General features: G+C 39.9%; 1 protein-coding gene across 5 annotated transcripts in view; it reads left to right on the top strand.

The window, feature by feature from the left end:
- Nucleotides 1–24,349, top strand: part of LOC125884047 (protein Dok-7-like) — a 60,987-nt gene that overhangs the window by 33,392 nt on the left and 3,246 nt on the right. For 4 of the 5 annotated variants that reach the window (XM_049568783.1, XM_049568780.1, XM_049568779.1 and 1 more), the window contains 3 exons: nt 1,978–2,066; nt 6,901–6,970; nt 18,773–18,952. In XM_049568783.1, the coding sequence (XP_049424740.1) occupies nt 1,978–2,066; nt 6,901–6,970; nt 18,773–18,952 (339 nt within the window). The remainder of the gene's footprint in view (nt 1–1,977; nt 2,067–6,900; nt 6,971–18,772; nt 18,953–24,349) is intronic. The other variant, XM_049568781.1, reaches the window with a different exon arrangement.

Here is a 24,349-nt window from a genome sequence, read left to right as displayed (position 1 = left end):
ACTATCTGACCTGTTGAAAGGAATCTTTCTGAGTTATGTAAAGAAACTGCACACCCTGTTCCTCTCTCTTTAGCAGCTGTATGTATCCCACGTTATGTCACATTTTTTTCACTGCTTCTTGTTGCAGCTGCAGAAACAACAACTGCAGAAAATGTAGACGAAACACAGAAAATTGAACCTATTCTGAAAACTTAAACAATTTCAAATGGTAAATATGGACTTGGTGTGCAAAGGCCTTAATGATGCCTTACCTTTAGGGAAAGGGTATTTATTAATACCTTTCCTCGAATTCATTTATCGAAGAGTAACACCAGCCTGAGCATATTTTTTTTTACAATATCTGGCAACTTAAAGCATCCTCATATTAATGGCTTATAACTGAACTGTAAAGCATTATTAAATTATTTATTAGCCACTAATTTGGCCTCTGTTAAAACTTGGGTTGCGTTATTGGATAGTGGTACCAAAATAGTCCTTAAAAAAAAGTTAAATTTAAAAAAAAAAAAAAAAAAAATTTACATAAATTTGGTTAAGAAAAAAAAAGTTAGAAAATAAGCTTGTCGGCACCCTCTGGTGGACACACTGTGTGATGGTGACACTGACAGTAAAGTATCTTGAACATACAGTATTTTTAACTTTTCTGTTATGAAATTACTTGCTACTTTTTTGCTGATGCACACTCAGCTGCCAAATTATTAGGTACACCTAGCTAAAACTTAAGCTCTCCAACACAACAACCCTGCATTTTATTGAGTTATATTGACAGGTGTTTATTATCTGGCTCGTCCCATTTATATCATTGAAGGTAAGCCAAGCAGCAACCGTCAAGGCTGAAAAGTGGCCTCCATAGCTAATTTCTTCCTTCGTAACAATTGTTAAGGGGTGAATTATTTTTTACGACTCACCCATTCATATTTTTTTAAGGCCCAAAGTTACGAATAATTAAATGTGGGCCGCTCTCTGTGGAAGGCTGTCTGCCGATAGTGTCCTCAGGCTCTCGGTAAGATCCACGCCTCCCTCCTCCGCACTTCCAACTTAGGTCACTTAGCTCTAAATATCCAAGACTGCGACAGCCACATTCCCAAATTTGAGGCTTCAAAACAGGAGTCCACAAACCAATGGATGATGTCAGAGTGGCTACGACCATTATTATTCTACAGTTTATGTGGTAGGCGAAATAACAGAAACAGCTTTCTGTATAAAGCAATACGGTTCAACAGCAGCACAAACTACATCCTTTAGAATGATCATACAGTTGCATCAACACCTCTCTAAAACACTTTGAACAAAATCTGAACATTATAACCTTCTAAATCTAACTGTTGGAGTAGATTGCTTTAGTTTTATCAAGCTGTGATAAACTGCCGACTGAGTGTGTACTGTGTAAGCCTGTTTAAATTAAAGCAATAAATCTGCTAGAGTCTGGAAACTGTCCCACTTCTAAAATCTAAAAAAAATGAACAAATGGCAGATTTTTTTTTGTTTTAATTGTCAGATATCTATTTATATTGACCTTAAAAATCCCCTACCAGCAGCAATACATGTGTTATAAGCTAAATTGTCAGATATCATCAATGTTGTGTATCAGTCGAGCTTCAATATAAAGCCTTTCCACAGTATGAAACTCAAAGTATCACTGTTTAAATGTTAGCATTTAGACAGGACATTACATTAAACTGTCTGCTGCATGATGAATCTCTGTGTGATGTTTGTCCCTTGCATGTTTTCACATTGTCAACACAGCTCTTGTCTCCAGCACCAGGGATGTATTGTGAGATGATGAATAAATTCACTGTTAATTGTTCCCACCACTGGATCTGGACAGATCCATGCACTTGTACCCAGAGTGCACGTCGTCTGATGTGATTCACAAAGTGGATTTTAAGAAAAGCACAATATGAGATTAATTTCTTGGCGAAAGAAATTGCGGTTTAATTTCCTATATTTAAAACGCACTATATTTTCCTCTCCCACCAGACAAAAGGCTTAATAGTAAAGAGGAAAGACGCAGAGCTGATCCCGCTTATGAGATCATGGAGAGTCGGGGCCTGGAGAGGAACTCAGAGGTAGGCCAATCCAAAACTCTCTAATCCGCTTTATGCTATCAACCACTTACACATTTTGGCTGTGTAACTCACTGTGCTCTGTGTTCAGCTAAACATTAGGGGGGAACGTTTCACATCATGGGAATACCGGTTGTTTTTAAAAGAGGCTTGAGGTATATCTAAAATTAAACATAGCATAACTTTATGCTTTGGATTTCAAAGTGTGTCTATGATGAGACAAACTGTCCTCTGAGGTGTTACTTCAGCCCAAAGGAAGCAGTCAAGCATCAGTAGAGTAGAGTTGGAGATATGACATCACATAGTTGCCATTTAATGATGTTCTAGTCAGGTGTTGTTTCAACTTTATGGTCATATTGGAGGCTGCTGTTTGTGGTGCTGTTGAATGCTGTTGGTGTTATAACTCTGAGTGTGTAACGTGGTTAGGCATGGGATGATATAAATCTGGCCAAAATAATTGAGATTCATAATATTGTCCTGATAACCATCGAAATACGCTTGAAGCTGTTAAAATGGCACAAAGACATACTGGAATCACATTACGTTAAGGAAAAAAAATATTTTAATTACATCACAGAGAGGACACATCTTTTTAGTGAACATCCTTTTTAGGAAAAAACAGTTTAAAAAGCGAGGCTTTTTGGCTCCTTGAAATGGTATCATATCTGTTGATATGAAACATGCCAATGATTGATTAAGATCCTTTTTGTTTTTGAGGTTGGTATGTATGTATGCTGTTTTGCAGAGTCTCTTTTATTGTTAGTTTCCCAGCAGTCTCTTTCGGTGCTGCTGGAGACACACTCACGATTATCGTGAAAATAGAAATTCACCACAATCAACTTATTGTGTTTTTTATTACGGTTCATGATAAAATCATATATCGTCCCATCCCTAAACATATCTTAGTCAGTCCCTCCAGAAAATTGCAGTCTTGCGATCGCAATAATTAACGCAAATTCAACGAAAGTCCTCAATTTTTGTGGGGGGCTTGCAATTTGTCAAAAGTCCTGCGATTGTTCCACGTTTTTCACGCATGCGACGTCATCAGACATGTCATCAAATCCTGCTAATCGCATTGCAGTATGGAGAAACGCTCTGTATTGACATCAGAATTTGCACTGTTTAAATACATACAATATGTGTTGAAGCCTAAAAACGTATTTTACACCTTAATACATGTCAGATACAGTACAGGCCAAAAGTTTGGACACACCTTCTCATTCAATGCGTTTTCTTTATTTTCATGACTATTTACATTGTAGATTCTCACTGAAGGCATCAAAACTATGAATGAACACATGTGGAGTTATGTACTTAACAAAAAAAGGTGAAATAACTGAAAACATGTTTTATATTCTAGTTTCTTCAAAATAGCCACCCTTTGCTCTGATTACTGCTTTGCCCACTCTTGGCATTCTCTCCATGAGCTTCAAGAGGTAGTCACCTGAAATGGTTTTCCAACAGTCTTGAAGGAGTTCCCAGAGGTGTTTAGCACTTGTTGGCCCCTTTGCCTTCACTCTGCGGTCCAGCTCACCCCAAACCATCTGGATTGGGTTCAGGTCTGGTGACTGTGGAGGCCAGGTCATCTGCCGCAGCACTCCATCACTCTCCTTCTTGGTCAAATAGCCCTTACACAGCCTGGAGGTGTGTTTGGGGTCATTGTCCTGTTGAAAAATAAATGATCGTCCAACTAAACGCAAACCGGATGGGATGGCATGTCGCTGCAGGATGCTGTGGTAGCCATGCTGGTTCAGTGTGCCTTCAATTTTGAATAAATCCCCAACAGTGTCACCAGCAAAACACCCCCACACCATCACACCTCCTCCTCCATGCTTCACAGTGGGAACCAGGCATGTGGAATCCATCCGTTCACCTTTTCTGCATCTCACAAAGACACGGCGGTTGGAACCAAAGATCTCAAATTTGGACTCATCAGACCAAAGCACAGATTTCCACTGGTCTAATGTCCATTCCTTGTGTTTCTTGGCTCAAACAAATCTCTTCTGCTTGTTTCCTCTCCTTAGCAGTGGTTTCCTAGCAGCTATTTGACCATGAAGGCCTGATTCGCGCAGTCTCCTCTTAACAGTTGTTCTAGAGATGGGTCTGCTGCTAGAACTCTGTGTGGCATTCATCTGGTCTCTGATCTGAGCCGCTGTTAACTTGCGATTTCTGAGGCTGGTGACTCGGATGAACTTATCCTCAGAAGCAGAGGTGACTCTTGGTCTTCCTTTCCTGGGTCGGTCCTCATGTGTGCCAGTTTCGTTGTAGCGCTTGATGGTTTTTGCGACTCCACTTGGGGACACATTTAAAGTTGCAATTTTCCGGACTGACTGACCTTCATTTCTTAAAGTAATGATGGCCACTCGTTTTTCTTTAGTTAGCTGATTGGTTCTTGCCATAATATGAATTTTAACAGTTGTCCAATAGGGCTGTCGGCTGTGTATTAACCTGACTTCTGCACAACACAACTGATGGTCCCAACCCCATTGATAAAGCAAGAAATTCCACTAATTAACCCTGATAAGGCACACCTGTGAAGTGGAAACCATTTCAGGTGACTACCTCTTGAAGCTCATGGAGAGAATGCCAAGAGTGTGCAAAGCAGTAATCAGAGCAAAGGGTGGCTATTTTGAAGAAACTAGAATATAAAACATGTTTTCAGTTATTTCACCTTTTTTTGTTAAGTACATAACTCCACATGTGTTCATTCATAGTTTTGATGCCTTCAGTGAGAATCTACAATGGAAATAGTCATGAAAATAAAGAAAACACATTGAATGAGAAGGTGTGTCCAAACTTTTGGCCTGTACTGTATACAGATACATACAGATAAAAGAACAACTAAAGTGACTCCGCTCCGCGCACCAGTGTCACACAAGACTGCTCGGCATGTATTTTTCACATCACAGGGATTTTTCACGGACATTTTTACAGGAAACTACAACGCGGAAGTACGCCCGAGTCTGTGAGCACCTGTGTCTGCCTCTTCGCCAAGCACACAGCGAGCAGGAGAGAGAGGGGGGTGGGGGTGGGGCAGGGACTGAGCTAGGGGGTGCGAGTGCGCATGCGCCGAGGCTTCTACTGTAGCCTGGGGAGTTGATAATGGCGGACAATTTAGTCTCGAAGAAATCAAAGAATGCGCCATTATGGCAACACTTTGGTTTTGAGCCAGATGAAGGAGGCAACCCTTGTTTGCACTGATTGAGTAAGCTGCAAAATTTATTTGTAAGGAATAAAAGAAACAACATGTTACTGTCACTCTGTTGTCCTATGGTCATTTTTTATTTATGTGGCGAAAATCCGGTATTACCGACTTGATGTGGTTTTTCACAAAAACTGGACCCTTTTTTTTTGTTGTTGTTGTTTTTTGTTTTTTCTCATACCGACCCAACCCTAGTGATTACATGACTTCTTTTTTTTGAGGTAGTAATGAAGCTCTAGTACCGAAATGTCGCAAATAAAGAGGTCGTAGTTTTTAAAAAAATATATATATATATATATATATATATATATATATTCTCCTTTTGTCATTAGCCACAATTTCCCGCAAAAAGTGCCGCAGAATGCCGTAATTTTTATGTGACTTTCTGACAAAATTGTCTGCAAATTCAAGGTTTTTTTGCCGCGAGATCCTGGAGGGACTGATTAATTGATATATTGACCTCTGTAATGAAAAGTAAAAGCATTATAAGACACATCAGTACAACTTTTGGACAGGAACATGGGCTGAACTGGTTGAACCTGACCTTGACTGTTGTTGCTTCGTTTAAAGGACTAATTCAGCATTTAGGAAATATGCTTCTTCGTGTTCCTTTAAAGAGTTAGATGAGATTTTTACATTGCCGTTTGAATAAGGGTTAAACAACCATGATTCAACATGTTGATTATCAACTTTAGAGGTGAGCGTTTTTTAACTTGTAGCCATGCTAGCAGTTATCGCAGCTGTGCTGATATTCAGTACAACAGCACGACCTTAAGTGCAATATTGCTTTTATACAACAGTTCTATCAGTGCTGTTTTTTTTGGTTAGTGGTGTTAAGAGACAACAGATTATGATTTATTGATTTGCAGTGAAGTTTCCAGGCTTCTTTCCTCCCGTTCGTCCTCTTCTGTCGGCCATTTGTTATTTAATTCAAATGTTATTTGAGGAAATATGTTCATCTTTGTGGCGTTAGGTTTGTTACAACAACTGTTTATGTAGGCTAATTAATGTTTACAGTTAGACCTGTGAAGCGGAGTGATACATGTGTGGTTAAAAGTCCCGGTGCTGTTGTGGCTTGAATCCCTCCTGTCCCATCAAAGTAATTAGTCTGAACTAACTGTTGTCTGAGCTCAGCTGACTGCTCTCTGGATCCACACTAAATGCACAGACATGGGAGTGACATCAGTCATCCTCATCTAAATTATAGGAACAAAGGAAGTACATGTACAAGTAAACACCAGTATACAGTAATCAGCTGATGCTTTCTGCAGATATCCACTTTTATGTTGTGGCGTCATTCATTCTCAGCATGACTATGGTCAGTCAAGGAATTCCTCTGTGTGTGCATGGTGGCCTTTCAGTGAGACTAATGGCACTATGGCTGCACTCCACCATCAATTTTCACACCACAATAGCTGTGCTTACAGTGGCTGTCTGGAATCAGAGATTACATGGCCGCAATTTAAAAGGCATGGTTATCCATCCATAACGATGAGCCACTGCAGACAGTGTCTCCACATTTAAGACGCAGCCTTGAGTTCTCAGTAAATCCTGAATATCTGCCTCTGTCTGTAAATACGACGTGTCCACCGATCCATTATAATCAACAGTGGTCACTGTCTTTGTGTCTCACAGGCGGAAGAAAAAACCAAGTACGAGCTGATGGGCAGCTGTGGTCAACAACGGTTCCTTCAAGAGACTGAAGGTGAGTGAGCATGACGTCACCTCATGAACACCAGCGGGTTGTTTTTCTCAGCCAAGTCAGTTAAACATATGCAGGTTGTTGGTTCCTGGCCGTGCATTTCCCAGCCTTCTTACAACAACCGTGACCTCATTTACAAAAAGTGACTTCAATTCATGAATCATGCACCTGAATCGACAGGGCCACAAACACATCACCTGTGCATCACGGTGCGCATGCATGAATGAATACATGAAGAAAATGAGGCTCATTCAGGGTCTGAGCGCATGACTGGCACAAGGCATTGCATGCACACAGGTGATGTTACAGTAAGAACACACACACTCCACACACGTGTTTACTTGACTTTATTCAGAGTAATGCGCTGTGACACTGACAGGAAGTTGTATTCATAAAGTACAAAGCATTTACTGTACAGTGCTGCGTACAGACTCATAATATATGGAGCCAGCTGCAGCAGCTCTAAATAAAAGCAGAGTCCCGCATACAAACCCCTTGTTACACAGGGATGAGCTAGTTGTTTCTAAATATTTGCATCCTCCTGCAGACCGAGAGAGAGATTATGGATTATAGTTAACATATCTGACCAGACACTTGATCAAAATTGTTAAATTACATTTCACAAAAATGACACTCAATAAAACAGTAGTGTTAATACCGCGTAAATACTTCTAACAATACTTCTAACATAAGGAGCTGAAATCTGAAACACAGATATATCTAAGTGTAGTGTAGGCCTATAGGGCTGCAACTAACAATGATTTTCCTTATTGAGTAATCTGCCCATTATTTTCTTGGTTAAACGTTTATTTATTTTATTATAATATATATTATAATTTTTTTTCCTTAAAAAAAATCACTAAAATGATTGTTCAGTTATCAAAATTGTCCCCATAGTAGTTATTTTTCTGTTGATCAATTAATCAACTAATCATTGCAGCTTTGGAAGCTCTAACAAAACAGATAACTAATAAAAATAGACTAATAATAAATTGAAATTATGAAACAATATAACATTACATAATAGGGGGTGATGACAGCATCACATCAAACAGGAATGTATGGCAGGTGGAGGAATTACAAATTAATTGATTCCATTTGATTGGACAGTGCTAACAGAATTTCTTAGCTAGTAATTTACATGTTACAGAAGTTGTTACGAGCCAAGAGATTTAAGTGGTTTAAACCAAATTTAGTAAATCATTTGACATTCAAGTCGCAGGATGAAGCTTTCATTCTTTTGAGAGATAAATTCCTGGCAATCTTTAAAACGTCCAGAAGGTTGTTTAATTGCGCTTGCTGCAGTTTGAAAGTTAATTTCTGAGAGTCTTAAAATACTCATTGTCCAATGGGATTAAAACTGTTGGCCAACTACAAGATTCTCTCCATGTTGTGACCCTAGTTGGACAGAAGTGACTCATCTCCTTGTGTGACGCATCAGCAAAATTACATTTTACTGTTTATTACACTTATTTTTATAATGATTAATTTACGTTATATTTCAATTTTAACGTAGAAAATAAGCAAAGAGATATTTCACTTACAGGTACTACAGTCACAACTAGGTTAAAGATTGAGCTCACTGCTTTACCTTGAATTTGTTTAAAAAACAAACGAAACAAAAAAAACCTTTTTTACGCATCCCTTCTTAAAGATGAACTAAGAATCCAAAAAAGGCAACCATTCTTGATGAATTGAAGTAAATGGGGACCACATTTACCAACAGCAAAACTATATCAAAACTTGCAGTATAATTCAAGTCTCTTTCATTCAGCTGTATGCGCAGTACTTCCCAAACATGTGTGTCACTACAAAAATTAAGATTAGAAAAATCCCAAGTGTACAAATGGTCTCATGCACGGCCAAATAACGTGCCCACACACATGCGATGAGCTCCACTCAGACTGAGTTCATACACACATGCACGCTCAGGTAAGCTGATGGTGTGCTTCTCGAAGGCGGAGGTGTATTTATATTGTAGCATTTGAGTAAAAATGCACGTGTTTGGGAAGTGCTGAGCATACAACTGAATGAATAAAACTTGGATTATACTACAGTATCACATGTCCACCGATAAGCAGTGGTCCTGAGTGTGCCTGGGCACGCATTGCATATGAGCAGGGTTCAGATGAACTCGGGCATGTGTCCAGGCACGCTTCTTGGCCTTGCATGAGAATGTTTGTCATGACATGTTTTAAATCTTGCTGTTTGAGTGGAAATGCATGCATCTGTTGTTAAATGTCGTCCACGTGTACTTCCATTCATGAAGAATGTTTGCCTTTTTTGTTCACGAATTTGAGGTAACATGCTTTGAGTAATTAATATACGAGTGGTCATTTGCAGGTGAAATGTTGTTTTAATTGCGTAAGGGTTATAACGGTTCTGCATTTTTCAAAGATTGCCAGGGATTTTTCTTGGTATCACTTTATTTTACAAGTCTGTAAATGCCCAGTAATTTCCTAGGAGGTTTCCTCAAAATAATGATGTATTTTGGCAGCAATTTGAGGTAAAATAAAGACACTTCCGGTTAATTAATTCCAATTAAATGCTAAGCTACCCTAGCGTAGACTATAATGAATTAATGTTGACTGAATATTTATCTGTGTTTAAACTGAGCACTTCTTTTAAGAAAGTTCCCCATTAAATCATTAGCTGCCATAAAATAGTTACAATAATCATCCAGTAAGAATATTTTTAATTTTAGTTAGTTATTTGCCAGCCTTGTACTCTTAATTAAGCTGTTTCTCATTCATTGATTGTCTTTCAGTTTACATTGGCATCTGCAGTTAAATGTTTGTATGTTGCTACATGTAAAGTTAAATCTTCAGAAACTGGTTAAAAAAGGTGAAGCTTAGGTCTATGGCTCAAATGTATGGACAGTACATCAAAGCAGAGTGGGGCTACATGGGGGCAATAATAATCGTGTTTCATTTATGAGATAAAAACAGGAGAGCACATGCAGATATGAGTCACATATGTAATTTGAGTTGCCATTAATATAATACTTCAGAAACGAGTTAAAGTGATTAGGTCTATGGCTCAAATGTATGGACAGTACATCAAAGCAGAGTGGGGCTACATGGGGGCAATAATAATCGTGTTTCATTTATGAGATAAAAACAGGAGAGCACATGCAGATATGAGTCACATATGTAATTTGAGTTGCCATTAATATAATATAGAATAAAGCACTCAGTTCAGTGACCTCTTATTTTTTGTTGTGTAGTGGAGGGCTCACTGCAGCGTGAACATTTATTTATCCATCTGCATTTTATGTAACGCCATAAACTCGAGTTACATAAGAACCAATTGTGTCTAGAGCAACCACAGGGATGTCTAAGCAAACAGAGAAAGCAGGGACGCGTGACAGGATACCTGCCCTGATGGTGAGGTGAGAGGACAGTTGTCAGGGGACGTTTGGCCACTTAAGCATCCCACATCCAGAAACATGCCCTCAGTCTAATGCACACCTGCTCTGGGAAGTCCCAGCAGCTGTCACAATGTGGCACCAAACCTATCAGTCATGTTCATGTACCTGCACACACACACATGGCGCAGCCCCCATGTCATATTTCCCATCATCCTGCCTCAGCAAGCAGTTAATGGAGAGGGACGCACAGGAGGCGGCCAAGTCCAGCGGTTCAGGTTGACGTGAGGGTGCGGGCTAGATGGCAACTGAAACGAGTAAAAGATGTGATGTTACAGTAGTTTGGCAACACATCATATTACAGCAGCTTCAGATCCTGATTTCATGGAACAGTGCTGTTAGTAGCCACCACTTGAATTCATATATTTTAGTTTCATGTTGAGGCCATTCTAATGTGCATGCATTAAGGTTTGCACCAGGGCGTTGGCAGAGGATCCTCTGAGTCTGGGCAATTTGGAGGCCAGGTCAACACCTTGAGCTCTTTGTCACATTCCTTGGGTCATTCCTGAACAGGGGCATTGTCCTGCTGTGGGGCCCATCGCCATCAGAGAGTGTCATTGCCATGAGGAGGGATACTTGGTCTGCAACAGTGTTCAGATGGGTGGAGCGCATCAAGCGGCATCTACATGAATGCCAGGGCCAACGGTTTCCCAGCAGAACAGTGCATTGGAATAAAAACAATCGATGTATTCACTTCATCTGTCAGTGGTTTTAATGTTTTGGCTGATCGGTGCATATCACTTTGACATAGTTTGTGACGAAGATTTCACTGGACCCATATTACACAAAGTTTATGAGATTAGTTTTGAGGCATGTCAGATTAGGTAACGCTCACCCACCACAACAGAGACCCTGACAGCTGTATCATATTGGTTATGCAATTTGATGAGTTTCCCAGCGCAGTGGTTTTAATGTTTTGGCTGATCGGTGCATATCACTTTGACATAGTTTGTGACGAAGATTTCACTGGACCCATATTACACAAAGTTTATGAGATTAGTTTTGAGGCATGTCAGATTAGGTAACGCTCACCCACCACAGCAGAGACCCTGACAGCTGTATCATATTGGTTATGCAATTTGATGAGTTTCCGGTGGGAAGCCGGTGAGGGAGCACAGCTTTTGTCTCCTACTGGTTGGCCTGGCCTCTTGCACAGAGGATGGGAATGGGGAAGCAGTAGAGTTGTTCAGGTGAAGTCCCTGTTCGCAGGTAAACTGGGGAAGAAGAGGGGAAAAACAGTGTCGTTATGATGAAGAATTTTTGGTGTTTGGCAGGTTTGTTTATTCAACAGTAATCTTTTTCACATTTGGACTTGTATGTGAGGAATGGCTTGTTTCAACACAGCTAGTGACTCGTGTTTGGGTCATTAGGCTCAGCCAGGTATTGTCTTGAGCCTCTCCCCTGGAGGCTTCACAAAGCGTATTATTGGAAAAGTCCCTCAGCCTTGGAGCTGCGGGCAAACCCACTGCTGTAATGGCAGCCATTATAAAACACCACACTTCTGCGAGGGCTGCTTGGTGTCTGATCAATTAGGGATCAGGCCTCTTAGACGATGCCAAAGGCTGCAGCCACCAAGACTCTGCTGGCGTCTAATGTCTTCTCACTGATTGTATGAGTGTCCCCTGGGGTTGATGCTTCTGAGCTGCTGGTAATGGCCGCTGCCTGCTGCCATTTAGAACGAGTCAATAGCAGGTGGATTCTTTTTTGTCCCCAAATGTTATGCATTACCCAGCAGCCTCTGTATAGGATTTACAGCGCTGTTTCTACATGATATGACATGATAGTGTAAATAAAACCCAGCTGTAGCAATGGAGATACATATGAACCTACGACTCTAAAACTAAAATGTATTTTATGCATTTCATATCATATGATTCTGACACAAGACAGTGCATTTATATTTACTGTTAGAGGTGTATAATAACTATAGTCTTCCAGAGATAACCGCATTATTGTTTGTGTTTTGAGCAGCAAGTGCCCTCAGCTGAACTGCTCTCTGTTGTTGCACTCCCACTGCTGTCGGGATTATTGTACACAAAGCAACTGTAGTTACGATCAGTTTTCTGTGATCTACATATTCTCTTTAATCTTCAAACATCCGCAGTCTTGCAGTTACTGACATAGAATAAACAGATTTTCAGCAGTGTTTATGATGCTGCGCTAAACATGGTGTTTGTTTTGTTATGAAGTGGTAATGCTCAAGAGGAGGCTCATAGTTTAGGAGTAAAAGTTTGAGCTGATGAACAGTTGTTGATATGAATTACATGCAGGCGCTGTATGGGTGGTGTAGCCTCACACCCCTGAATCAGGTAAAGATGAGTTGGTATTATGTTTTTGTGGCCAGTATTGATATTTAAAGGTTTAAAAACTGGATTATGATACATCAGACAACATTTTTTATGTTCTCTATAAACACACATTGTTATCATTTTAGATAAGAAAAATATTGGTCCGGCTCTAGTTTGCACATTCATAAATAGGACAAGGAGTAGCTCGGTGATTCGTAACTCTAGTGGCAAGTACAGCTGAAACAATTTGAAAATCAGCTGCTAATTAAAGACTTACTTAAAGATCTATTTCACCCGTAAAATGACCATTTGTATATCAGTTACTCAATGTGTTATGTTAAATTTGTGAAGAAACTTTTTTTTTTTGGCTTGCCTCCACTGTGAATGGAGAATCCAAAAAAGGCAAACAGTCTTCTTGAATTGCATCTTGATCAAATATCAAAACCTCCATTTACAAAGTCTGACACAACTTGTGCGGTATAATCCAAGTATCATTTATCCAGTCGTGAATACATGCTAACGACATTGGCACCTACAGGTAGCGCACCCTGAGTGTGTTTGAGCATGGATGTTTGTATGAGCTCCACTTAAACAGAATTCAGTCCCTGCAGGATTTCACGATCATGCGATTGCAACAATTACGCAAATTTAGCCAACCCCTCTGAATTCAGAGTGACTTTGCAAATTTTGTCCAGTCACCACAACTTTACCAAAAATTTGTCAGTTTAAATGGGTAAAATCTCATTTCATTGTAGAGAGCTGCTCACATCGTATTTACACAATGCCATCAACCCTGATCACACAGAAAGTGTTTTAGCAGCTGGAGGCGGCTTTTTGTAGTAGTTTAAAATAAGAATGTAGATTTTTGCCCGCAGTTGCTCTAAACTCCTCAAGTTGAAAAAACTTCAACTCACAGCAGAAAAGCGTTGACAAGTTTACAGTTGGTGAACAATGGAGGAGAAACTGGTGGTGGTGGTTGCTGGATAGGGCTGTCAACGAATATTCTAAATTTGAATTTAAATTCGCATTTGAAAAAAAAAATGGACCTTCGAATGTCAAAATTGATATTCGACTGTGGAGAAAAAAACACCGCAGCTGTCGTCTTTGCGAGTGGGCGGGGGGGGGGGGTTGAGAGGTCCGCGGTCGTTTATAACGTAATGTTATAGATAATTGTTTTATGTGTTTTAATGTGTAGGTATGTAAATGTTTTCAAAGACGTTCATGTTGAATTAAAAATAAGTAGTTATGTTTCCTTGTATAAATACATATACAGGTATGTTTCCTTGTATTAGTTTGTCCTCTTGTGGACATAATGCGAAAAAAAAGAATTGAATGGTTCGAACCTGTGAGTTATTTTTAGAAGGAATATTCTAACGTCATTTTTGAGCAATTTTGACAGCCCTATTGCTGGATACCCAGAGCTATACGGCCAGCGATAGAGTCATCCTAAAATATGCCTGGAAACAGCCATCATGGATGCGAAGCTCCTGGACCAACTGGTGGTACTCCCCATGATCCTCTTTTTTAGGGTCTCATGTATCCCCACAGATCTGTTTCCCTGTGCCCAACAAACTATTTACTGACAGCCTCTCACCCCCAGCTAGAGCTACAGCAAGTACCCTCTGCCTCAACATTTTAGGAACCAGCTACTAATTACTGTCAGATAACGAAATAAATAAATAAACAGTAGATTGATTACACAGGAAGGTTAGAATAAGGAGGTGAGTCCGTGGTTGCCTGGCAACAATAAAAAGGCACAGCAAGCGTTTTATTTATGAGTGGCATTTTGGTTTTTTTTGGTTTTTTTTAAAAAGGCAGTGCTGTGCTCCTCATGTTTTGCAACCTGCAAAACATTTTCTGTGTGATCGGGGCCTTACCCTGCTCTCAGTCTCTATTTATCATGAAACTACTGCTGCACATGGGACAAAGTCACACATAGTGACAGGGCTGATTGTTTGCAGCACATGGATAACCCAACATACATCACAATCTTTTAGAAAAGCCACCGTGAAATCCATTTCAGACCACAACAATCGGAAAAACAGACCAGGAAATCCTGGAGCAACTGAGAATTCAAACATGCACATGTGCAGGCACTCTACTTGGCCACGCACATGAGTTTGTACTGACGTGGATTTTCTGCTTTTTTTTTTTTGTCACATACACTATCATGGTATACCGATTATATTTGGGTTTTTGTTTGTTCGTCTGACAAACAGTTCGATTTAAAGGTGTCACCTGATGTCATAGGTTTTTTCCCTCCACAATTTTTAAACATTTTATGGACTAAATAATTACTTGCAAAATTGCAGATTCCAAAATGGTATTAATGTTGTTGCTGCTAGTACAAAGACAAAAGGGATTTTCCTCAGAACCACAGTTTCCACAGCTCATTATTTGGTTGTTCCACCATCCGCCATTTTCACTATCGGGGATCATAACTACAAAGAACTTACATTATACTTTTTCTTAACTGGAGATAACAACCGTATTGCAAGACACGTGTTTGGCCTCCTTGAGTGTACTCTCCTCCTGTTTCTGAAGGTTGTAGCCATCTTTGTTGGCATTGTAGACATAGAAAAGCATTGGGTGATTTCGTGTCACAGAGCAGAAATATGTCCATATTTTACATGATTCTAAAACCGTATCAATAAGACACTGAGCTAAACAGCGTTTACTCTGCACCTCTTAATCCTGGGTGGCTTTTAGGTTTATGACAGGTTAAACCAATGGGGGCTTCCTGTTTTCACTGGAAGCCATCTATCAAGCACGATACATTACATTACAGTGTACTTCAGGCAACACTGTGGCTATGATTTGTGTGTTTGACAGGAAAAGCCATTCAGTCTAAATGGGTTGGGGCGACATTTCTTGTTAGCTTTACTTGGCACCCTTTTTTTCTGCTGGCTGCACTATTTGATCAGTGGCACAGATTGTGGAAACATTAGCTGTTTTAACTGAGAACATATTACTGCTTGTGTGGATGGATATGCTTTTAAACAGGTTGCAAATAGAGAAATTTGCCAATGATTTGTAACTTTCTTGGTGTTAATATTGGAAATTTTATGTTCATTTGCAAAAAAAGTTATTTATTTTATTTCATGTGAATCAGATTAGGGTGCAAACTTTATCCCCCTTCCCGCTGCACACAAAAAACCCCAACCAACAAAACGCTGTCCATTTCTGTACAAGTGGCGATCACACATTATTTAAAATTTGTCGTCACCAAGTTTGAAAGCGAGACTGAATAAGTTGGAAATATAAAAAAGAAGTAACCCCTGAAACATTTTCACTGGCCTTCATACACTTTCCTCTGTTTACAAAGCTGTTTTTGAGTGTGTTTGTGACACTGAACCTGACACACCAAAGGGGAGTCTATCGGCTATTTTTAGTGGGATTTCCTGCATTTAAAAAACCCACATAAACAGGCTAGTTTGGGTGAAAAAGTATTTAGTTTTGTGGGTGCTCCTGTTTTTAACTAGAAAAATAAAATGTATGGTTTAACAATAATTAGATAAAGAAAAACATAAAATTGGGGCCTGTAAACGCAGCAGAATGTTTTCACATGTCCAAGGAGCTGGATATTGGATACCGAGCGCTGATGGTGGAATTAAAAGGGCAATAAGTTCCAGCTTTACTGCCTCATAACACAAAATGACCATAATGCATCTCATAATTTATCCCTGGGGCCGATCAGCTAATTATGTACAATTAACCCCTGGGGAAGAGGGCATTTCAGTGGGATACACTGTGTGCCAGCATAGCTGCTGATCTCGCATCTACTGTTGAGCATAATATAGTGACTTTAATGCAGATGCCTGTATTTGAATGACTCTAATTAACATCAGGCTGTCGATAAGGACTGTTGCCTCGAGAGCTACTAACCCAGGAGGGGGAAATCTTCTATCTTATGATGAAGGTTATAGTGACAAAGTGTTAAATAACAAGCGCTGTATACGTGATTTCTTCATTATTATCTTTTAATTAAGGTCATAATGACAAACAAATCCTCTCCTTTCAAATAAGTCTCAGAGTAAAGCTGGTGTTATTTTATATTTTTAATATTGTTGACAAATCCCATGAAAAGCCACATTTATCCAACTATGTCCTGTCTATGTAGCCACAGCCTGGTGGAGCCTCTGTGCAATCGAACTCCATTGTTGTCCGGCATTATTAGAAACACATAAAGGAGCTGTTCTGTTGCGTGAAAGTGATGTATTGTTTTTTAAAATGAACAATACTGTGGAATAACAGGCCAGATTTACTGTAATGAAGAAACAGTCCAAATACGACTACGTGCCTCTTTTGTGTGTTTAAAATGTTTTTTGAATGACACAATGGAGTTACTTGGCATGGAGGCACAGCATTAACTATCAGGCTGTGGCTACAAAAACAAATCTTGTTCATAGGATGAATTGTGTTTCGGTTTCTTCTGGGATTATGTTGATTAAAAATAAGTGTTCACACCTTTTAAAAAGAAAATGACACGACTTAACAAAACTCCTCCTGAGCTGAAAGAGGAAATAAAATGATTTTTGCTTTACTTATCATTATGAAGTGAATGTTGATTACCATCAGTGTTTAGATTGGTTCTCTTTAACCCTTAACCTGACGCCCCAGTGGGTTGTTACCAGGGGTGGGGTTAAAACTTGATACTGCATAGTATCACAATATTTTGTGTGGTGATATTCTATCTATTTTTTTCTTATCTAAATTATTAATATCACAAATACAAATTTATGTTTTGGTAGCCTACTTGAATGATAAAATCAGTTGCTTTTTCAGTCAACTAAATACATGACACTGCAATAAAAATGATTGAAGTGAGCTGAACCAACTGAAAACTTGTTAGATTAAAAAAAAGTTAAGTTAATAAATCGTAATACTCAGCATGTTGCAAAACATTTAAACCACTATTATTATATCTTGACTTTAGTATCATGATAGTATTGTATCGTGGGACTTGTGAGAAGCCGTTACTGGAAACTGTTTGGAAAGGGACACTTTGAAAAGTACTGCGGCAGGCGATCAGATAAACCGTCTGTCTATCACCGTCTACCACGGCTAACTCCAACCAATCAGACCCAGTCGGGAGAAGAGCAAAAACATCTTGCCGATCAAGAAAAGCCTTTGCACTTCGTTCAATGAAGAAATACTTAAGGGTTATGACGTAAGTGAGGCTATTGCAGCATCTATGCTAACCTCTTTAGGAGCTGTTGGAGATGTTGTAGTTCCTAAAATGCAGTACTTGAAGCCTGACGAGATGGATTTACATGTGATTCTTGCGTGACCATTCTGTCTACCACCAGGTACAGTTTCCTGGGAAAACAAAGGCCTGACTTACAGCACAGAGGAAGTGTGTCAAGCATTGTGCAACTAACAGAGTTAGAGAATAGCGCTTTTGTTTTTTCCTTGTAGAAATCCCCACTTACCAGAGAGTATTGTGAGCTAGTTTATTGAGCTGCCTTTTAACGAACTGCCCTGGATGAATTTAAGTCCCCTCTGGTGAGCAGGAGGTCTGCAAAGTACATCGAAATTAGAATATGGCCAAGGTTTAGGGTTAGGCTGCAATGTTTTTATAAAGGTAAAATGTGTCACAGACATAAGGGAACATGCTCGTTTGGTACACCCCAGCAAAAATTGCCATTCCCACAATAATCACAGCTCATGTTGCAATTGCAGTATCTGTCAAAATAATCGCAATATGTGGGTATTTGTAGGCTTTGGGCTTTTATTGTGAAAGGTAACAACAGAAGGAGTGTAGCTGTAATGCACTGCCACTGACCATGTGAGACCACGGAGCCTTTATCTTACTATCTGACCCTCATAAGTAAAGGTGCAACTCACAGCCCTCGGCTACCGTATCATAGTAATTTGTCTGTAGTTACTATCCTCAGCAGCAGATTATGGCGGGTGGTGGAACACCTGGAGTAACTGTGGTAGATTTTGTCTCTGAAGAAAAGAGAAAGAGATTTGGTTTTCTTTGCAACAGCAGCCCAAACACAACACCACTTGGAAACGTGGAGAGGAAAAGCTGAAAACGTGTCTACTTCCACTTTAATTAGCACGCTGTTCTTCCTCTGTTGACAGGCACCGTGTTCGTTTTCCCCCCCGAGGCACCGCTCCCCGAAAGGCCTCGCAGTGACGCTGTGACGTATGTGAATATTCCTGTCAGTCCCACATCCAAGAAGCAGCTCAACTACATGGAGCTGGAGCTGCAGGAGCCCGGTCCCAGCCCCCGAGGGAGCGTCGCACATCTCCCCGCTCAGAGTAAGAATGCACCACTTTAAATAAGTAGAAGTGCTGACAGAAATAATGAGTGTTTCTTACCTTATTCAGACAGCAGCCATGTTGAACAGTCAGTTGGGCAAACTGTGGAGAAAAAAACAAGAAGCATTAAATAATCACTTGTCACTTCAAAGATTCACCACTCAAAACTCAAGTATATCTCAGAAATGCTTGTTGGACTGGAATTAACTACTTAATAAATTGAGACACTTGGAAGATTGGTGACAGTTGTTGAGGCAGATAAGCAACACATAAAGCATTGTATTGTCCCAAGTGCACCTTAATGTACAACAAACAAAACAAGGATCCACTCAGATACACTAATCTATACAACAAGCACTGCTAGTGGTCATAAACAGGTGTTTAGAGTGAAACTACGTCAATTAACATGGCACCATTAGCGCAGAGAAACGGCGTATAAAATAAGTTAATTGTCTTGCTCATCTTTGCTCATAAAAAGAACGTACAACAGCTCACAATTGTGCGAACAGTTGCTGAGCAGTATAGTGTGAACCACCACAGCCAGTAGGGGTGCAAATCACCGGTTTCATCATGATACAATGTTTTCCGATATTAGAAAATCTGCCACGATATAAGTTCGATTTGATTCAGGAGCCTGCCATCGTTATTAGACGATATTATCTGCCCATATAACACAGTCATTTATAAAAGAAGCTGCCATCCCTTTCTTTTTTCTTTTGTCATAAGAGATGAAAACAACTTAGAAATAATGTAAATAACTGCTGTAACCGCTTAAGTGCAGTAAAATTTACTTTATACTGACTCCACTAACACACATATAAGTAAGTAAGTTAACCTTCAGGGCTGTCTGCCAGAAAGTCTTTAAGGAAAACTCCTCCCAACAGCCGTTAAACTTGTTTTAACAACTTCGTTCAACACAAGTATCAAATTCAGCTCAGTAAAACAAACAAAAAACAAAACAATTGCTAGTGACCCAATATTAACTTAAGCATGTTAACATTGCATAAATTAGCTTAGCAGCTTGCAAGTTTTTTTTCCTCTACTCATACATTAATAAATCGCATGTAACATTATTATTTTTCTTACTCATGGACAGTTTAAGTCATGCATCTCCCGACAGAACAGTTAAGTTGAATTTCAGCCTGTATGCACGATTATTCAGCCGAACATTGTTCAAACAGAGCAGCTAAAGTTGCTGTAATGAGAAGTCACGTCATGTCTTAGCTCGTAACGGCATTGTTTATGTACGGCATATTCTTTGTCTGTTGCCCTGTAATTTCTCCGAAATCCAAAATATTTCCACACTGCTAATTTTTTCCTAAATAAATAACGTTATCCACATCGTCTTTCTCTCGGCTGCTTGCCATCTACCTGCCGCTGTTTAACGGTAACACAGACTTTTGAAATAAATGCATCCTAAACATAACTGTTCTCACTTTGCTCTGGATCGTTCATCACTGCATTGTTGTATCGATCCAGATCAATGGATCGTTAAACCCCTAACAGCCAATAGCATAAAGCTGGTGTGTGCATTTGTTTTGTGATACACATGCTCGCAAAGACTTCTATCAAGCACAAATCAGCTGATTGGAAATGGCATCTACAACGTTGATACAGCACATTTCACAACACAACCTTTTAGAAAGACACATGGAGATTTCTCAGTGTAAAATATTAAGTCTTGTCTTGGTGCCAGATATGAAGTATTGTTTTAGTATGACTGCAAGGTATTGTAGGTACAGGTACAACATTTTTTACAGCCCTTGACGGTAGTTGTAATATTAAAGTTACACTGGTGTCTAACCTCAGTGAAGGCACACACAGGCAGACACACAAAACTCCTTTGCTATTATTAGACACCATTATTAAATCCTGCTATTAATACACTGTTCCACTGTATGAATGCTAACCACTGTATAAATGTGGGCACTCGTACCAGAGCACTGCCCACATGGACATGCTGGAAATGCCCATAATCATCATCACAAACTACAAAATCCTGAATGCTTTTTAATGCATATTCATGTCCCCATTAGGAAATCTTAATGAGGCTCCTTCATAGATTAGATGTAAGCAGATTTTTAATGCAAAGGTTTGAATGCAAAAGAAAGTCCACATCCTGAACTGATTAAAGTAAAATGACCCCAGCCTTGCCCTCATGTTCTCGCCTTTGTTCACACAATGTACAAGGCTTTCTAATTTGTGCTCACGCATCTCATCTGTGCTGCCGCATTTAAATAAAAAAAAGGCTCAAACCCTGAGAGAGATATGAAAGAACTTAAAACAAACCAGGACATCAATGCCAAGCAAGGATGAAAAGTTGCTCCAGATACACAATTGTTCTGTAATTCTATTTCACTTTGTCGGAGTTACACGAGTCGCTCCCAGACGATTGAGCCGATTTCCTCTCGTCTCACTAAAAGACAGCTGAGTCCTTGTCATTGGAGACGCTGTAGTGAGCTGTAATTGACAGACAAGTTGGCCATCAGCGTCATTGCCCCTCAGGAATATGAGGATGGCTCGAGCTCTAACATGAGAGGTTAATATCTGATGTCAGCAATACAGTTTATATCCCGGCATGCGGCCTCATTAATCTGTCACCTGGGAGGAGGAGCGTCTCATCTCGCCACTGAAAGGGGGTCACAGGGCATTCAGATCACAGCTGTGAATTCACAGGCTCAAATGGGATCCTCCTTCAGGGACTATTGATGGCTCGTTAGGAGCTGGTTGTTATTTGCTCAATTTTATGTGACTGTAAAACACATAACTCAAGCAGGAGACAGGAGACGACAGTGACATGCAGATGCTTTAGTGACCGAAGCCAAACATCGCGCTTATTTGATTTTCACACAAGGAAGGTCAGCGAATGATGGCAGTGCTTGTGACGTGCATATGGAACACGGTGCATGAGGGGAATTTCAAAGGCCTCATCTGAATCATTTGCATATTCCTCTGCTTTGTGTGGCGACGCTCAGTTGCATACCATAAGCAATCATGTTGGCAGCAAGGGCAGTGATTCACTTCACTCTGAACTCTCTACTGTCATGTTTGTTTGGATGTTTTCATCAGTTCTCGAAATTGGATTTTTTAAAAAAAAGATGATTTACTGTCACCTACAACAAGGACGTCCTTTAACTTACTAAAGGGACAAATTGCTGCAACTAGTAATTATTTTTAAGCCAAATGTCAACAAAAAGTGAAAATTCTCTTTTCCAAGTTCCTCAAGCTCAAGGTGAAGTCCTCAGATGTCTCCGTTATTGTTCAACCAATGGCTAAAAGATCCAAATATATTTAGTTTGTGTTTATAAAAGACTTAATAAAGCTGCTAATATTAGTACCAGTGATTTTCTGACAGTAACGCCTGAAAAAAAATATGAAGAACAATTAAGTGATTTTTCAGATTGTTGCCAATTAAAAGATTGCTTCCTTCACGAGGATTACATGTCTGTTGACTTAATATGAAGCTGTAGCCAGTTAGCTTAGCTTAGCATGAATAGACGAGGAAAAAGCTAGCCTGACTCGGTCTGAAAGTAACAAAATCTGCCCACCAGCAGCTCTAAAGCCCCTGTCTCACAACACAAAAAACCCCACTGACACCCTCTATCATCTGACTTTTTATTTAATGGGAAAAGCTACAATCAGCATTCTTTCCCACGTCAAATCAGTCACAGGTATTTATCGGCTCTAGCTCCAGTCAGCAGTGATGGAAATGCTAATTCTAACCGGTGCAATGCAACGATGGGCTGCCAGATAATACAGTCTGTATTAAAGCAGCATTCCAGCAGTCTTCAAAAGCATTCAGCACTGAGTTTGAGAGACTGATTAAGTAACGACAACATTTACACTGGCCTTCACGCTGCTTCCTACTGTTTGGACACCTGTTTTCCAGCCCATCATTGACGTTGAACATGACGCAGAAAAAAAAAAAAATAATGACTCTGGTCTACCGCCGGTCTACTTCTTTACTCTTTGACTAAAAGACGATATACATTTATTAATCCCTGAGGGGAGATTCTTTCTTTTTCCCACTCTGTTGTCATATACACACAGGTCCAAAATACACACACGTGCACAAACAGGACCTATACAAGCATTAAATGGAGAGGTGTCAGAGCGAGAGGGCTGCCTTGGACTGGACAGGCGCCCTGAGCAGTTGGGGGTTCAGTGCTTTTCTCAAGGGCACCTTGAGGCAAAGAAAGCCCAGGAGGTGAACTGGCACCTGTCCAGCTACCAGTCTGCGCTCCATACTTGGATCCGTATGGGGACCTGAACCGGCAACCCTCCGGTTCCCAAGCCAAATCTCAATGGGCTGAGCTACTGCTGCATATCACCTATCTTTGCAGGTTTTCTCATGTTTTAAAAAAGACAGCTTACATGCACTAATTGTTGTACAAGTTGTAGTGCACAAGAAATGACTAGAGATAGTCCACCCCCGTCCCCTCTTTTTTTCCCCACACTGTTAATAACCAGTGACCTGGTTAGCTGTTTCCAGTCTTTATGCTAAGCTAACTGGCTGCAGGCTGGAGCTTTATATTGAACAGACAGACATGAGAGTGGTATCAATCCTCAACTCTTGGCAAGAAAGTGTAAAAGTGTTTTTCCCAAAACTCACTTCAAAATGAAAATAGTTAAATCAACTAATCAAAAATGATCCTTCTTTGTCTTTAAATGATAAGTTATCTTTGGATGAAAAAAAGAATCATAAAATTAATTTAAAGGCTTTCAATTTTTCTCTGTTGTTCCTCTTTCTTATGCATCTGCCTGATACTACACACCCTTTGGTGGCCACTTCAGACCACAAATGACCATTCGCAAATCAGTTACTCACCTGATGAACAATGAATTTGTGGAGAACACTGTTTTTCCTCACATGCCTGTGGTAAAGGAAGAATCCAAAAACCGAAAATCGTTGATAAATTGAAGTCATAGGGGGCTCATTTTACATGGTCTACTGCTGGCTCAATTTGTTTCTGTTATGTTGTGACTGCTGTTTTAAAAGAGTTCGTTCGTCACAAACAAACTCCTGATCAGGGCAGTGGTAGAGCAGCTCCCATGCTCAGCGAGGTAAAAAATAGAGTGTGGCTTTGAAGAGAGCGTAGATACATTTGACTTTCAGTTCAGTTTTAAATAGTAAGGTTTCAGGCCTGGGCAGGCCCATATAAACTCTAAGAAGCATATGCTTTAGGGCTGCCCCCAACTAAGAATTTTCCTAGTCGACCAGTAGTCATCATGTCAGGCCATTAGTCGGCTAGTCGCCCACATGTTTACAATACTAATTTATTTATTATATGATATATTTTGGGGCAGGGCAACACAGTGGTTTGAGTTGAAGGTGTGAGAAAGAATAGTATCAGTAACATTGTTAACACTGTGCTACATTAACCGTACTAATGAACC

Source organism: Epinephelus fuscoguttatus, linkage group LG23 (assembly GCF_011397635.1).
Source record: "Epinephelus fuscoguttatus linkage group LG23, E.fuscoguttatus.final_Chr_v1".
Taxonomy (NCBI): Eukaryota; Metazoa; Chordata; class Actinopteri; order Perciformes; family Serranidae; genus Epinephelus; species Epinephelus fuscoguttatus.
Note: the sequence above shows the minus strand (reverse complement) of the source record. Positions and strands in the feature narration are given on the sequence as shown.